General features: G+C 37.0%; 1 protein-coding gene across 1 annotated transcript in view; it reads left to right on the forward strand.

Annotated features, from left to right (window-relative positions):
* The window catches only part of SHOC1 (shortage in chiasmata 1), a 64038-nt gene that overhangs the window by 14517 nt on the left and 32318 nt on the right, over positions 1-17203 (forward strand). Inside the window, exons 6-12 of the mRNA XM_079790734.1 lie at positions 3995-4160; positions 4369-4465; positions 5063-5216; positions 7519-7620; positions 9278-9398; positions 14421-14515; positions 16092-16334. Coding sequence (XP_079646860.1) covers positions 3995-4160; positions 4369-4465; positions 5063-5216; positions 7519-7620; positions 9278-9398; positions 14421-14515; positions 16092-16334 — 978 coding nt within the window. The remainder of the gene's footprint in view (positions 1-3994; positions 4161-4368; positions 4466-5062; positions 5217-7518; positions 7621-9277; positions 9399-14420; positions 14516-16091; positions 16335-17203) is intronic.

A 17203-nucleotide genomic window follows, 5' to 3' on the forward strand; every position in this document is an offset into this window, starting at 1 on the left:
TGAGTTTCCCAAAGCAACAGACTCATAGATACAGAGAACAAACTGATGGTTGCAAGATGGGAGCGGGGCTGGAAAAAGTGAAGGGATTGGCAGTTACAAAAAAGTTAAGGGGATGTACAGTACAGTATACCCCTATATTCCCATGGAGTCAATAATATTGTATTAACTGTATGGTGCCAGGTGAGTACTAGACTTATGGTGGGGGATGATTACTTTGTAAGTTATATAAATGTCTAACCACTATGCTGTATACATGACACTAATATAATATTGAATGTCAACTGTAATTGAAAAATAAACATAAATATTTTTAAATACATATGAATTATTCATATCTTATACTTCCTTAGGGGTCCTATTTCATTATATTTCCTTCTTTTTAAGGCTGAACAATATTCCCTTGTGTACACATGTACACCACATTTTCTTTATCCATATCTGTCAACAGACACTTAGGTTGTTCCCATACCTTGGCCATAATGAATGCTGCAGTGAACATGGGCGTACAGATATCTCTTTGAGATAGTGATTTCGTTGGCCATCTGTTTCTTCCTTTACAACATTTATAACTTTCTTTGTCTCGCTGTGCTGACTGAAACTTCCAGTACATTCTTCAACAAAAGCAGAGAAAAACAAGACCCTTATCTTGTTTCTGACATGAAGGAAGTCCTTTAACTTTTCACCATTAAAAATTATGTAAATACCATTTCATTGTTTATGTCGTTTTAAATGAATCATTTTTAATGTTACATTATTCTCAATGGTAAAATGTTAGAGAATTTACTTTATTGGGTTGGGGAAGCTACTTTTTGTTCTGAGTTTGCTAAGAGCATTTGGCCATGAATGAGGATTGAATTTTACTAACATTTTTCTATAACTATTAAGATATCTACATCTTAAATATATAGAATGTCTCTTTCTCTAGGTTTAGATTATAGGACTAAAAAGTTATAGTTCTATAATCTTAACATTTAAAAATACTGTAACACATATACAGCATGATCACAATAGTAAAACAATTTATGTTTAGATTATAGGACTATAAATTTTTAGTCCTATAATCTAAACATAAATTGTTTTACTATTGTGATCATGCTGTATATGTGTTACAGTATTTTTAAATGTTAATATTATCTAGGGAATATTTCTCCATATACTTAAGATTTCCTCAAAAACCTGGTTTTTTATTACTGCAGTTTTTAATCATATTTATGATTCATACATTTGAGAACACTAATGTCTTTAATTTCAAATGTGTACATAAATGTGTTTCCATTTTCAATTATTTCCTTTTTAAAGTGAATCCTTGGAAATGGAATTATTTAATATAAATATATATTTTTAGCTATATGTTTACTAGCATGGTATGAGAATACCCTGTTCACACCAACCTTATCATCACTGGGTATATTATTACTGATGTTGTAATAATATATTTATACAATGTGATGGGCAAAAAATTGCAATATTTTTTACTTGTATTTTAATAATTACTGGTGCTTAGTGCCTCAGCTTTACTTTATAACCACTTTTCCAGGTTCCAAAACAGACCCCTTGAGAAATTTAATGTTATTGAGACTTTGTAGAAATTTTACTATAGTCTTTTTAGCCGGGAAAGGGTTTATCTTACCTTTTCTTTAAGTTTTTAAAAAATTATCCTCATTAAAGTTTAATTGTTCCTCTATATACTTTTTGCACATTTTTGTTATATTTTTTATCAATATTTATATATTTATAGCCATTATGAATTAGTTTTTCCATTGTCTTTTTTACTACGTTTTTGTATGTATTGATTTTATAACTTTTACCAGCACCTTAGAGAATTCCTTTATTTGTTTTCATTCTGTTATCTTGGGGTTTTTAAGTAGACAAAAATTATCTTCTGCAAAGAATAAACTTATCTTCTTTCCTATTCGTAGACCTCTTTTTTTCTGCTGCTTTTCATAGTTAACTAGCAAATTTTTTTCTTAAAACAGTTTAAACACTCTTCTACAATAGAGGAAAATAGTCTCATATTTGTGTTGGTACATATAATAGAGTTACAGTAGTAAAGTAAGAACTCAAGGGAATGCTGTATAGGTATAAGAATATAAAGAAATAGCACCCTTGGTTAAATACAAACAACAAAAAACTAACATTGTAGTTTTAAAGAACATTAGTTGTGGTGTTTGCTGCCATCTAGTGGCTTCATCTAAAAAAAAGAATGTCCCTGAGGACTCCCAGAAATATCAGGATGAGCCTGTGGGAAGGGAAGATGGCTAGAAGGTCTGTGTTTGAAAGTAGAATGTGAAAATGGGGATATAAACAAATGCTGTTTGGGTTTTTACTATTAATATAACTTTATTAATATTTACAGAATGAACCATCTTTACATTTTCTCAGATATGCCCCGCTTAGACATGGAACCAATGGCTAGTTTTCTTTGGTGTGTAATGGGAAGCTCACATATTTTTGCCCACAAGATTGTCAGGAACATAACAGCTTCAGATAAACAATCTTTTAGGAAGCTAGTTTATATAACTTGTTCCCTCTTTTTTTAAAAGTATATTTTTATTGATTTCAAAGAGGAAGGGAGAGGGAGAGAGAATCATTGATTGGCTGCCTTTTGCATGCCCCCTACTGGGGATCGAGGCTGCAACCCAGGCATGTGCCCCTGACCAGAATCGAACCCAGAACCCTTCAGTCCACAAGCCGAAGCTCTATACAATGAACCAAACCAGCCAGGGCTAACTCATTCTCTTTTGACACTTCAAGTTAGCAGCAAAGAGATGGTCCCCGCTGCTCTACATTACATGTTTATTAAGCACAAACATACCAATGACATAGTTGGTCATGAGAGACATGACTCCATGCTCCCTCTCTCATGCCATTCTAATATTACTTAACTGAAACACCAGTGCCAGAACAAGAGACCATTGCTCCCCTTCAAGGTGCCTTTGGCTTTGGGGAGCTTGGCTTTCTGAGTAGTTAGTTCCTCATCTGAGCTTACATTTTCCTTTTTCTCTTTTCACTCGAGAGTTTTTGAAGAATGGGGCAAGATTCAGAAACAGGTAAAGCCCTGACACAATTAGCTAAGATTCTAAAGTAACACAAACATGGTAGGATGGGGACAGAGAACAGAAATGTATTCCAGCAATTAATTGTTAGCAGTAATATGTAAGATACATCACACTTCTCAGGTAGATACTTAACTATATAACTTTTTCATTGTATCTAATTTTATAGCAACATGCTTGACAACTTTAGAGTGCTAGAATCAAAGTTGGTCTCACTTGTAGGCTTTGCAGACCATCTCCATTTCCTACTAGTACATGTCAGAGTCTCTGGGGATGAGTTGGAGACTTTAAAAGGCAAACTGATGCAGAGAAGAAAAGACTACAGTCATCAAAAGTCAAATGCTTTGACCTGGTTGGTTTGGCTCAGTGGATAGAGTGTCATCCCATGAACTGAAAGGTCCCAGGTTCGATTCCAGTCAAGGGCATGTGCCTTATTTATAGGCTCGATTCCTGGCCCTTGTCAGGGTGTATGCAGGGAACTCTCACATCAATGTTTCTCTCTCTGTGTCTCTTCCAATCTCTGTAAGAATCAATGGAAAAATAACTTCAGGTGAGGATTTTTAAAAAGTCAAATGCTTTATTTCTTTCCAGTTTTATTTAGGCTATTCCTGGCTATGTTAAATCATGGCACAAGAGCTTTTCCTCCGTTGATTAAACTAATTTTGTTGAAAAGTTATAAGCTATTATAACTCTTTTTTTTTTTTTAGGATATTTGGTTACTACTCAGTGTACAAAATAATATTAAAATTTATTGAGCTTTTACCTACTTACCAGTACTGTGCTACATGCTTTATATGCACAGTACAATGAAGAGCTAAAGAATTAAACATGTGTTTGAAAACCCCAACTTTATCTAATAGCTCACTATAGTAACTAGATCCTTTTGTATAACTTTCAGATATTTTTCTTACTCTTTTATATTTCTTATTTCCTTTCAGATTTGTTTTTTGATGATGAAGAGATAATTTTCACAAATAATTTAATGACCTATAAAAGTTATCTACCAACCTTGGATACTCTGTTGAGTAGGCTGAAACTGTATTTGATAAAGGACCCCCTTTCAGATTTCAAAGAACAGATCTTCACAGATGCTGATTTTTTCAGGTACTTAGTTGCACATTGTTGTAAATATTTGTAAGAGGAGAAAATATTATTTGTATGCTCATAAGTCTACATGTTACGAATAATAATATTTTATCATTGTTGTACTTCAACTCTAATTTTTATTATTGTCTATCATTTTGGGCTACATTTTATTACATGTAACTTGCTATTAGTAAACACTAATTTAATGTTTTGTTTTTTTGTTAAGGGAATGTTTCTCTTTTCAAGGAGATTTGAAAGATCTTATAAAAGAAGATTTTTATATGGATAAAGAGAACTTTTGTCAGGAGAAACTAGAAGATACAGTAGGTTTAAATGAAGCTATAGTACTTACTTTCATTAATATTTTTACAGAAGTAGTAAAGCACACTTTAAAAATTTTTAGTAATATACCTTGACCATCTACTATTATCAAATGAAAAAGACTTGATAATGGGTTGAACGCGTATCACTAAGAAATCAAACTTACTTCTAAGGTAGTAGTTCTAAACTTTGGCAACACGTTGGAATTACTTGGGGAATTTTAGTAAAATACTGAAGTCTGGGTCCTACCCACATATATTCTGATTTCATTGGTCTGGTGTGCAGCCCTTAAAATTTTAGAATTTTTTAAATGTATTAGCCCAAAAGAAGACATTCCTGCCTATAGGAATATTGTACATCACTAATATAATCAGTGACCATACAAGACATTACTCAGAACATTGCTTATTATGTAGCAGAATATATTTTTGGCTGCTTCACTTCTATTTTTTAAAGATATACGTAGTATTAAAATTTTTGAGGGTGAGTTTAGTTTAAAATTTGGTACATCAAGTAAACAAATATAACTACTTATGAATTCTGAAATCTTTATATGCAAAACCTAACTAAAAACTTGTTTTACTTCTATATCGTCTCAGCCATCAGTTTTTCCTGAGTGTGAATTAATAGCTCCAAACCTCAAACAAGAAGTTGGTATTCCATCACTTTCAGAACTGAAGGAGTCATTACACTTAGTGCCAGAAATAATAACTTACGAAGATGAAAATGAATATGAAAAGCTTTTCAAAAGAGGTAAAGATTAATTTAAAAATTTATTACGTATAAAAACTACTTAATAATGTTTGTTATAAAAATTTTGTTCATTGCCCTAACCAGTTTGGCTCGGTGGATAGAGCGTCGGCCTGCGGACTGAAGGGTCCCAGGTTCGATTCTGGTCAAGGGCATGTACCTTGTTTGTGGGCACATCCCCAGTGCGGGGGTGTGCAGGAGGCAGCTGATCGATGTTTCTCTCTCATCGATGTTTCTGACTCTCTATCTCTCTCCCTTCCTCTCTGTAAAAAAAAACAATAAAATATATTTTTAAAAAAATGTTTGTTCATTAAACTTTTTTTCTGAAACTCCAGATTTTAAAAAAAGATTCTACAGGATATATGGCGAAATCTCAGAATTATTATTGATGAGACTCTTTTCTCATCTTTCTTTATATGCTTGCAAGCTTACAATGTCTCTGAAATTCATCTGACCATTTCAAGATAGTTACACTAATAAAGCTATGATACCTATGACTGTACTACTTTTTTAGTTTTTTTCTTTTATAGAATGACAAAGGACTAACAACTTATATTCTAACTTTAGTTAAGTACAGAGAAACTCATAACCTAAAACTTAGATGGTTTCATCTGAGTTAGACTTAGTACATGTTGTTGAATTCTTTTTAAGGTAATTTGAGCCCAAATATTTAACTCCCCTCTCATAAATTTCAGTTGAAATTATGAAAGACTAGAATATTAGGGAGGAGTGAAGGAGAATTTGTGATACCCATTGAGAACAGGGTTGCTTGCTATCCATAGACCACAGACTTGAAGGAATTCTTTCAGACAAAACTAAATTGAGGGAATTATTCATCAGCCTACAAGTCAAAGCAAGGGAATGAAAAGTCAACCTGAGTATGTGAATAAAATTTATATCCAAACTTGAAAATATAACAGAGCTCAGAATGCAGGGTGGCCATGTGCTTTTCAGCAGGACACAAATCTATGAATGCTAATGGAAAAGACAACTTTACTGGATGACTGTGGTATTACACTCCCACCATTTCCTTGGCTCTGATGGTAACTAAGTAGAAAGAGTCATTACCACAGAGGAATGAACAAGATTGTAAAATATCTATATATATAAAAGGCTAAGTGACTGACCGTATGTCCGTTTGACCGACAGACTGGCCAGTACATGTGATGCACACTGGCAATTTAAAAATAAACATTGACTCGCATGCGCAATACATATAAAGCTCTCACTGGCGCCAATCGCACGCATGTGATTCATTCTGTCATTGTCAATAGTGAATTTGGTTGTTTTTGTTGACATTCTGAAGCTGAAAGAAAGTGGGGTCGTCAACTGAATATGTCTGAAGAGCAATTATTGGCACAACTTACCTCTGAAGCCGAAAGAAGCCTGTGTCATCAACAGAATGTATCTAAAGACCAACTATTGGCACAACGTACCATTTGAATGATGATTCCATCGATTCAATGGATGATGCTGAAAAGGAAAATTTTCCCACCAAATTTCTTAATAGTATTACTCCTTCGAGAATGCTGTGTCATAAATTAAAATTGAAAGTAGATGTAATCATCATGCTACTGAGAAATCTTAATAGTAAATGGGGTCTTTGTAATGGTACTAGATATATTACCAAAAGATTGTGACCTAACATAATCAAAGCTGAAGTATTAACAGGATCTGCAGAAGGTGAGGTTGTTCTGATTCCAAGAATTGATTTGTCCCCATCTGACACTGGCCTCCCATTTAAATTAATTTGAAGACGGTTTCTCTTGATGCCAGCATTTGTGATGACTATTAATAAATCACAAGGACAAACTCTAGGCAGAGTAGGAATATTCCTACCTGAACCTGTTTTCTGACATGGTCAGTTATATGTTGCTTTCTCTAGAGTTTGAAGAGCGTGTGATGTTAAAGTTAAAGTTGTAAATACTTCATCACAAGGGAAATTAGGCAAGCACTCTGAAAGTGTTTTTAGTCTTAATGTAGTATACAGGGAGATATTAGAATAAGTCTCATCAATTTTTCAGTCATTGTTTCTATATCATGTTTTTGTTGCTTTTATATCATGTATTTGTTGTTATATCATGTTATTGTTTATTTATTAATCAATTTATATATTACTTTCATATGCATTTTACTAATTTTCTTTCATCTCTGACACTTTCATTATAGAGAAAGGGCAAATAGCGATATTAAAATATTTTTTCTAATTAATTTCCTTTCAATGTGCACGAATCCGTGCACTGGGCCACTAGTCAATTATACTACTACTTTGGCTGAAAATAGACTTCCTTCCTTTTCTTTCCAGATCCTACTACCAAGCATGCAATTGACATTGAAGATATAAAATGCAACTCCACAGAGATTTTGACAATTCAAAGCCAATGCAAACCAGAGCACCATAAACCAGGTAGGAATTTTGACTAAATCACTGAGTTTATCAGCCCTGGCCAGTTTTGCTCAGTGGATAGAGCGTCGGCCAGAGGATCAAAGGGTCCTGGGTTCGATTCTAGTCAAGGGCACGTAACTTAGTTGCAGGTTCCTCCCTGTCCTGGGCCCTGGTTCAGGCTTGTGCAGGAGGCAACCAATCGATGTGTTTCTCTCACATCAATGTTTCTCTCTGTCTTTCCCTCTCTCTTCCACTCTCCCTAAAAATCAATGGAAAAATATCTTTGGGCAAGGATTAAAATAAATAAATAAATAAATGAATAAATAAATAAATAAATAAATAGTTTAGTTTATCAGAGGTTACCTATATCTGATGTAAAAGTACAGTGCATTCACATACAAAGTCTACTATGGGACAGTTTTCATGTTTAAAATTTGATTATTGTAATCCAAGGTATTATATTTTTCTCTTATTCTGTTCTTTTACATGTGTTACTATCTTTAACTCATTATCCTTCTAGCATCAAAACTGAATACTATGCAGAGAGAGTTACAAAGATCAAGGAAGAAAAATAGAGGAATAGCATTAATATTAAAAATAGGAATCTTATAACAGTAAATGAAATTTTATATTTTATCTCAGAATAAATAATCTTGCTAATACTTGTTATATTTTTATAAATTTAACTTTTTAATCTCTCAAAGCAATCTTATAATTATTGTTAATGTTATAATTTTATCAAATTTGGAATCTTAGAATCACCTTTTGTTCCAGTGTAATGCCAAGTTGTGTTGCTTCTTAACTATGTTGATGATATTTAACTATGTTATTTAGTTATATTTATAATTGGATCATATTAATAATCTATTTGGAAGTTTACTTATCCTAGATAATAAAAAGGCAATATGCAAATTGCATCACTCCGCTACGCCCACGATTGGGCCGGCTGGAGGCGCGGGGGGCGGAACTCAGGGTGGCCGATTGGCTGGCGGTAGGAGCGGGGGGCGGGGACTCGCGAGTCCCCGACTCCTGCTCCTCCCACCGGCCGTTAGGCCAACGCTGCGGAAAGACCCATGGGGCCGGCGGAAGACGCTGGTGGTGGCCGATTGCGTGGCTGCTGGCAGTAGTTTTCCGCCAGCAGCAGTTTTCCTCTGGCCCCACGAGTACATATAAAGCTCTTAGAATTTATCTTATATAATAAACTCAATAAAGTTTAGTTGTCAATTGATTTTTTAAAATATATTTTTATTGATTTCAGAAAGGGAGGGAGAGGGAGAGAGAGATAGAAACATCAATGATGAGAGAGAGAATCATTGATTGGCTTCTTCCTGCACACCCCCAACTGTGGATCAGGCCCACAACCTGACCAGGAATCGAACCGTGACCTCCTGGTTCATAGGTCGATGCTCGACCACTGAGCCGTGCCAGCTGGGCTCAATTGATTTTTTAAAAACGACCACTATCACAGTTGAGACACCATGTGATATATGTGTAATTGCTTATATAGATGAAAAATTAACAGTTATTTTGTAGTTCAAGTAACCCAAGTTTTTATTGAAAATTTTTTGTTGTAACATAATGATTAAACATAATAGTTGCTAACAAAATTCTAAATTATAATTAATTTTATTCAATGTTTATGTAATATTAGGATTTTTAAATTTTTTATGTATTCTAGAAGAGTTAGAAGAAGAGTTAGAAATGCCATTGCCTCCTCTACACCTAGCAAACCACCATTCTTCTGTGAATTCATTATGTACAGGACTTCAGACATTTCCATTTTCTCCTGTTTGTAAAATGTAAGTAAAGATTATCTAGAACTCCAATTGCAATTCAGATCAAGCAGTTTTTAATTAAAAAAGATACCTCTAAGATACCTTAAAACATTCTAAGAGAAAGAATAGTGTCTAAAGCAACTGGGGGGAATATATGAATATTCATGTATGTACTTGTTTTTACATGCATAGAATATCTTTCGAAGGACACAAAAGGAAATATGGAAGCTAGTAAGTGATAGAGCCAGGCTCTTTTATACTTTTAGTATTTTGAATGTTAATATATTACTATTAAAAATAAACAACTTGAAAATTTTATACCATGTGGCATACATGTAACTTAATATTTTCCAAGTTAGTTTGCTCTCCTGGAATAAAGTCACCCATTCCTCTGTTTCTTATACCACTTATAAAACTAGGAACATAACTAGTATAGTCCCCTTCTTCCTTACTTTAATCCTGGAATTTAATGTGTCCTAAAGTAGCACATTTTCAGGAAAATTACAAAAAAACAGTCTATAAGTCTTTAACAAATTATTCTGAGAGTGGGCATCATAGGCGCTATGGGCTAGGTTTTGAGTTCTTAGCTGTGATTGGCTGATCTATCAGAGGAGAATGCTGTTGGGTTACCAGGAGCAACTCATCCCTAGTTGCTCAGATTTCTGCTAATGGTCTCAGAAAGGTGTCACAGCATAAGATGGAGGGGTCTGGCATTGAGGGATTATCATCATAATCATCTCTGGCAAAGGATTAGGTCATTTGGAGGATATATCTGTGATACAGAGCACTCTACCATGAACTAGAACTCCCTGTATCAGACGTGAGCTCTTTAAAAGCAGCATGGGACAAATATAGAAAATACCTATAATTTTTCCAAGTAGTTTGAGTCCCTTTGCAGGACCTATACTCTCTTTTTAGTGCTCTTTTACTTTTTTAAAATTTACTCCACATACCATGATTCTTCTGTTAAGGCAGATTGGCAATCTGCAGAAATTAGTATAATCTTGAATTTTAATTTGATATAAAAAACATTTACTTAAAAATAAGTTATATATCTATTTATTGTTTTTTAATTTTAATAAATCTATATTGTTCAGATTATTACAATTGTTCCTCTTTTTTCCCCCCATAGCTCCCCTCCACCCGGTTCCCACCACACCCTCTGCCTTTACCCCCCCAACCACTGTCCTTATCCATAGATGTACGATTTTTGTCCAGTCTCTTCCCGCACCCCCCACACCTCTTTCCCCCGAGGTTTGTCAGTCCACTCCTGTTCTATGCCCCTGATTCTATTATATTCACCAGTTTATTCTGTTCATCAGATTTTTTATTCACTTGATTTTTAGGTTCACTTGTTGATAGATATGTATTTGTTGTTCATAATTGTTATCTTTACCTTTTTCTTCTTCTTCCTCTTCTTAAAGAATACCTTTTAGCATTTCATATAATACTTGTTTGGTGGTGATGAACTCCTTTCGCTTTTTCTTATCTGTGAAGCTCTTTATCTGACCTTCAATTCTGAATGATAGCTTTGCTGGGTAGAGTAATCTTGGTTGTAGGTTCTTGCTATTCATCACTTTGAATACTTCTTGCCACTCCCGTCTGGCCTGCATAGTTTCTGTTGAGAAATCATCTGACAATTGTATGGGTGCTCCCTTGTAGGTAACTAACTGTTTTTCTCTTGCTGCTTTTAATAATCTCTCTTTGTCTTTTGCCCTTGGCATTTTAATTATGATGTGTCTTGGTGTGGTCCTCTTTGGATTCCTTTTGTTTGGGGTTCTGTGCGCTTCCTGGACTTGTAAGTCTATTTCTTTCCCCAGGTGGGAAAAGTTTTCGGTCATTATTTCTTCAAATAGGTTTTCAGTATCTTGCTCTCTCTCTTCTTCTGGCACCCCCATAATTCGGATGTTGGTATGCTTGAAGTTGTCCCAGAGGCTCCTTACACTATCTTCATATTTTTGGATTCTTTTTTCTTGTTGTTTTTCCGGTTGGGTGTTTTTTGCTTCTTTATATTTCAAATCTTTGACTTGATTCTTGCAATTCTCTAGTCTGCTGTTGGATCTCTGTATATTATTTTTTATTTAAGTCAGTGTATGCTTAATTTCTAGTTGGTCCTTTTTTCATATCTTCGAGGGTCTCGCTAAATTTATTGGCCTTTTCTAGAAAATTATTGAAAAGCCTTATAACCGTGGTTTTGAACTCTATATCCAGTCATTTGCTTTCCTCCATTTCTTTCATTTGTGACCTCTTTGTCTCTGCATTTTGGCTGCTTCCCTGAGTTGATAGACTGGCTTTGTGTGCTAGGTGTCCTATAGGGCCCAGTGGCTCAGCCTCCCTAGTTACCTGAGTTGGACACTCTTGGTGCACCCCTTTGTGGGCTATGTGCACAGTATTGTTGTAGTTAAGCCTTGATTGTTGTTGGTATCACTGGGAGGAATTGACCTCCAGGCCAATTGGCTATGAGGATCAGCTGTGTCTACGATGGGAGAACTGTGCTGGAGACACCCTTATGAGACAAGACTTGCTTCTGTGGGGCTTTGGTGCTCACTGAGTTTGCCCCCTTAGTGTGTCCCTTATGGATCTGAGGAGTTGTAATCTGGATGGTCCTACTCTGTCCCCTGGGTACACTGGCTCTTGGATCTCCAAGGAGGTGCTAATTTAGCCTCTGCCTGAGGCCACCCAGCAGGAGAAATGGAGAGATCTGCAGATTTCTCTTCTTTGTTTGGGTTTTGGAGGTGCCCAGATGAGGCCCAGCTGTAAAGCAGTGCAAGCTGCTGCGGGGCCTTGGGCCTTCTTTTGGATGTTCTGGGTCTCACTGACTCAGCTGCAGTTTGTTAGGTAAGTTTAGAATTCAAAGGACCAGGCCATTCATATGCAAAGCCTCTGCACTCAGCTTGGATGGGGCGGAGTCTCAGGGCGGAGCAAACAGCAATGGCTTCATGGGGCGGGATCTCAGGGTGGAGCAAACAGCAATGGCTTCCCGTCAGCCCTGCCCTAAGAGGCCCCTGGGTCTCAGTGTCCCTTGGTAATCGCTGCATGCACCTCTGAGAGAAAGCCGCCCTCGAGTTTCGCCCACTGCCTGACAGTCTAGTTTCTCTCCGTATGAGTCTGGGTCCCCAGAGTCTCGCCCGGAACTGGAGTTCAGAGCAGTCGGGAGCTTTTGTCTTCCTCCCGATCGAGAAAGCCAGCCTCGTACTCAGTTGCCAGCCCTCTCCGCGCGTGTGCCTCCATACCTCTGCCTTTACTTCCGCAGCTCCTAAGAGTCTCAGTGTGCTTTTCTCTTTCCTTCTAGTTGTAGAATTTTCACTCAGCCAGCCTTCCTGTGGTTCTGGATGATGTCCGTTTTGTCTTTTAGTTGTAGTTTTGAAATTGTTGTACGAGGCAGCAGTTCAGGTGTTCACGCATGCCACTATCTTCTATTTATTGTTATAACTCAAATATCTAATGAGAATTTATAAAACTTATCTATGTATTAGAACTTGCCAAAGTTAGGACAAGAGACTAAAATTAGCCAAGGTCCTAAGGTCATTCAAAACAACTTAAAGTGGTCTCATCACCACTACATTCATTAACAAGCAGTAGATCACTTCCATTTGGTTTGTGAATCATAAAAACTTAAAAATGCCTATTTTAAAAATGGATTTACACCTCAACCGTGAAACTGCAAACAAAGAGGAAAAGTATTAAAATAAAAATACAACAGAAGGGAGAAATAATATTACTGTATTTTTAACTTTCTATTATGACCCCAGTTACTTTGTTTCAGAACAAATTTTGGCTGGAAATATATCCAGTTAACACATATTTTTAGTGCCTACTGCCTATAAAACTCTATGCTAAATTTTATGGGGCTACAAAGAAAAGTCTGCATGGCATAAGACTTAATTTCCATACTAACTGATTTCTGAATTGTGAACATTTTTAGATATAACCAGAGAAGATATCAAATTCAGACATGTCTTCAGAAATTTCCACTAAGCATGAGAATATATGTCTATATTACAGTCTCCTGTTGGACATGGCCTGCCTAAATATTTCCCCTTCTTTTTACTTTAAAATAATTACCTACAATCTGATGTATCCAGTTGCCAGAGACCTTGGTAAGGTTCAAGAATTGTCTAGATTCTTAAATTTTGCCACTACATGCCAGATTTTTTTATTATGTGGGTAAATTGGATTGTTTAGACATAAAACCTAGCTTTCTTAGCCCATGACTGTCAATTTAACTAGCAGTACTTATCATTAGCATGCTCATGTTTCATATGAACAGAGAAACAGAATATAATCAATTGTCACATAGGAGGGTTTGGGAGGTTTGGGGGCATAGATTAAGGGAGTTGTGAATTAATGCTCACTTCCCTACCAAGGTTAGCATCTTCATAGTGGTTGATGTGCTATAATTTACATTGATTGTCTGCATATTTTCTCCGTTTAGCACCAAAAAATACACAAACAGACACATATCACTCACTCACACACCCATCAAGATTGAAGGACCTGAACTAAACGTTAGGACCTGTCACTTCCTGAGAAGATAGAGCAGACAGAACTTGTTCATAGTTTTGATGCTCAGCCAGTAGAGGCTCCAAATTTTTGGTTTAGAATGGACTTGGGGACAGCAATTTTGTAAAAGTTGGTGTTGAAACTGCTATTTTGTATAGTAAGCAGCACAATTTTACGAAAATTGTTTTTATTTTGAGTGACTTATAGGGTTGGTGCTAGCACAATTTATGGAATAAAGTGCGAAAACCCTCCCAAGTCAACCTCCTCTGGCTCTAGGTTCACTGAGGGAGATAGAGGTAGGAATAAGTTACCAGCAAGCAGGACCAATGAAAGGGTTGACAAATTGCCAAATCTTCCCAGGGGAGGAGGAAGGAAGAATTTGAAATTTGGTCTGTGGAACTCTCTACTTCAGTTTATACATTTATAAAATAGTTAATTCTTCACTTTGCTTTTGAATGTAAAGAACTTTTTCTTAAAAATATTTATTATTCAAAAAAGACATAATATTATTAATGTATTAAACTCTAACTCCTTTCCCCTCAGTAGTTTGCTTACTGCTGAAAAATCAGCCAATGAAGACTGTACAGTGTGGCAATCTGAAAGCTGCAGAAGCTTTCAGAACTCATTTTTGCTTCCAGGTAAAGATTAATTGATTTTGAATGCTAAATAAAGTGTATAGACAATAATGTACAATCAGTAGAAATGTAATTGTCCAATTCAATATGTTTATTATTAGTACTAGTAGCCCAGTGTATGAAATTCGTGCACCGGGGAGGGGGTGGTGTCCCTCAGCCCGGCCTCCACCTTCTCCAATCTGGGACCCCTCAGGGAATAACCAGCAGTCGGACATCCCTCTCACAATGCAGAACTGCTGGCTCCTAACCGCTTACCTGCCTGCCTGATTGCCCCTAACTTCTTCTGCCTGCCAGCCTGATTGTCCCTAACTGCTCCCCTGCTGGCTTGATTGCCCCTAACCACCTCTGCCTTGGCCCCGCATCCGGGACCCAGGATTCCCTCCTCCAGCCAACCACAGGCACCCAGGATCCAGGCTTCCCTCCCTCTGGTCAGCCATAGGTGCCCAGGCCAGCTGCAGCCGCAGGGAATGGGGGGCAGGTGGCTTCGACTGGGCTGCAGCTTCAAGTGCTGGCGCCTGGACCACAGGTGGGCGGCTTCTCCATCTTCCCTGGGATGTAGTGTGGGCAATTTCTCCAGCTAGCTATGGCCTGGGATCATGGGGCAGGCGGCTTCTTCGTCTCCTGGGCCGCACCCAGCCTCAGGCACTGGGGCCCAGTTTCTCTGTCTCCCCCAGGATGTGGGGCGGGCGGACATGAAGCTTCTGCTGCTGGCTGCGGCCTGGGGTCACGGGGCAGGCGGCTTCTTCGTTTCCCAGGCTGCAGCCAGCCTCAGGCGCTGGCGCCCAACTTCTCTGACCACCACAGGCCCAGAGCAGTGGGGGGCGGGGTTGCTGCCATGTTTTCAGGTTAATTTGCATACTCACTCTGATTGGCTGGTAGTGTAGTGGAGTGACGGTAATTTGCATGTTTCTCTTTTATTAGTGTAGATTACCATCATTATAAAAAAACACAGTTTTAAAATTAGAATTTTAAAATTCATAATCCTAATTTTGGGTTGATGTTTATAATGCAGATAATAATGCTAAGTAGTCATGCTACTTCAGTTCCTCCATACATTATGATTTGTCCTTATTTAGGCTAAAGGTATTGAAGCAGAAAGCTCTGTGCCTTGCTGTCTAAGCTGATAGTCATCATAAAATCTAATCAAGTTTATCTTCTTGTTTAATCTCATTATAATGAATCAGAATTTCTGTTTAATAAATCTTATATTCTTCAAAAATGTTGTCAAATGTACTAATTTAGTAAATACTAAAATAGTCAAATAGTAGTCCCATCTCCTACTAAATATTAGAATAATTTTAACTTAATGATATTTCCACAGATTAAAGTAAATCTTTCATATGGTTACCATTGCTGTAATATTTTGAATTTTTACAAATATTAGTTATCTTGAAGATGAAATACCAGATATCACTTTAAGTTTCACGTTTTTTCCCTAATGTGTGAAAATCTATTTCACAAGAAATTTTCAGTGGTTCTGTTTATTGTATTTTTCATCTCTTTTGCCCTGTGAATTGTTTCAGACTATTTGTTATTTTGTGTTTTTTGTTTGTTTTTTGCATTGTTGTTGTTTTTTAAGTGCCAAGAATGGAAGAGCCCAACAGTCAATACTCAGTTACAGATTTGAAAAAGATATTTTCAATTGAGGAAGAAAGCCTTGTGGTTACACCTGTGAGCCCAGAGTGGTGGAAACAAGAAGGACTAAATCTGAGAGTGACAGAAACTTTGGAACATCTGACTACATATTTCAGTCATCAGGATCTATCTTCTGATGACACTAAAATGGAGATATTTTTGCCTACAAAAGTACCTGAACTAGAATGTAAGTACATAATAGTAAATATCACTTGTATGGACATTTTCAGGTTGAGACGATATTAGATACTGTCTTTACCCTAGGTGATTGGGGAAACATAACTAAATTTTAGCATTCAATATTAGCACTGGCTCTGCCAGAATTTATAACTTGGAGCTTCACCAAGCCCCATTTTCTTCCTTGGAAAAATATGAAAATTTGACTAGCTAAATCCTAAAGTCCTTTTCTGTCCTAAAATTCTACAGTTTTGAAATTCCTAGCCATTTTTAATTAGTGACTTTGTTTTCTTTTACAAATGATTAATTGCCATCTCAGTTTCTGTTTACATAGCCTAGACACAAACCAGCAAGGTTATTTTTTTGACAGCTGAACTTTGCTCAATAATATTTAGTGATCTTTCTTCAACAATAGAATATCTTCCTTTGTTACAAAAAATTTACTCATTTAGCATTTTTTTTACTTATATAATTTAAGAAGATAAAAATGTCTTTTGAGTTTCAATCTTTTGAGTTATTTTGGTTGCTATATATGCCATTATAGTAAACAAGTAGCCCAGTGCATGAAATTCGTGCACGGGGGGGGGGGGGGGGGGGAGGGTGTCCCTCAGCCGGGCCTGCACCCTCTTGCAATCCAGGACCCGTGGCTCCTAACCGCTCACCTGCCTGCCTGCCTGATCACCTCTTACGACTCAGCCTGCTGGCCTGCTTGCCCCCACTGCCCCCACCTGCCAGCCTGCTCGTCCCCAACTCCCCCCCCCCCGCCAGCCTGTTTGCCCTCAACTGCCGCCCCCCCTCCAGCCTGCTTGCCTCCAACTGCTCCCCCTGCCAGCCTGCTGGCCCCCAACTGTCCCTGCCCCGCCAGCCTGATTGCCCCCA

Source organism: Cnephaeus nilssonii (genome assembly GCF_951640355.1).
Source record: "Cnephaeus nilssonii genome assembly, chromosome: 14".
Classification (NCBI taxonomy): domain Eukaryota; kingdom Metazoa; phylum Chordata; class Mammalia; order Chiroptera; family Vespertilionidae; genus Cnephaeus; species Cnephaeus nilssonii.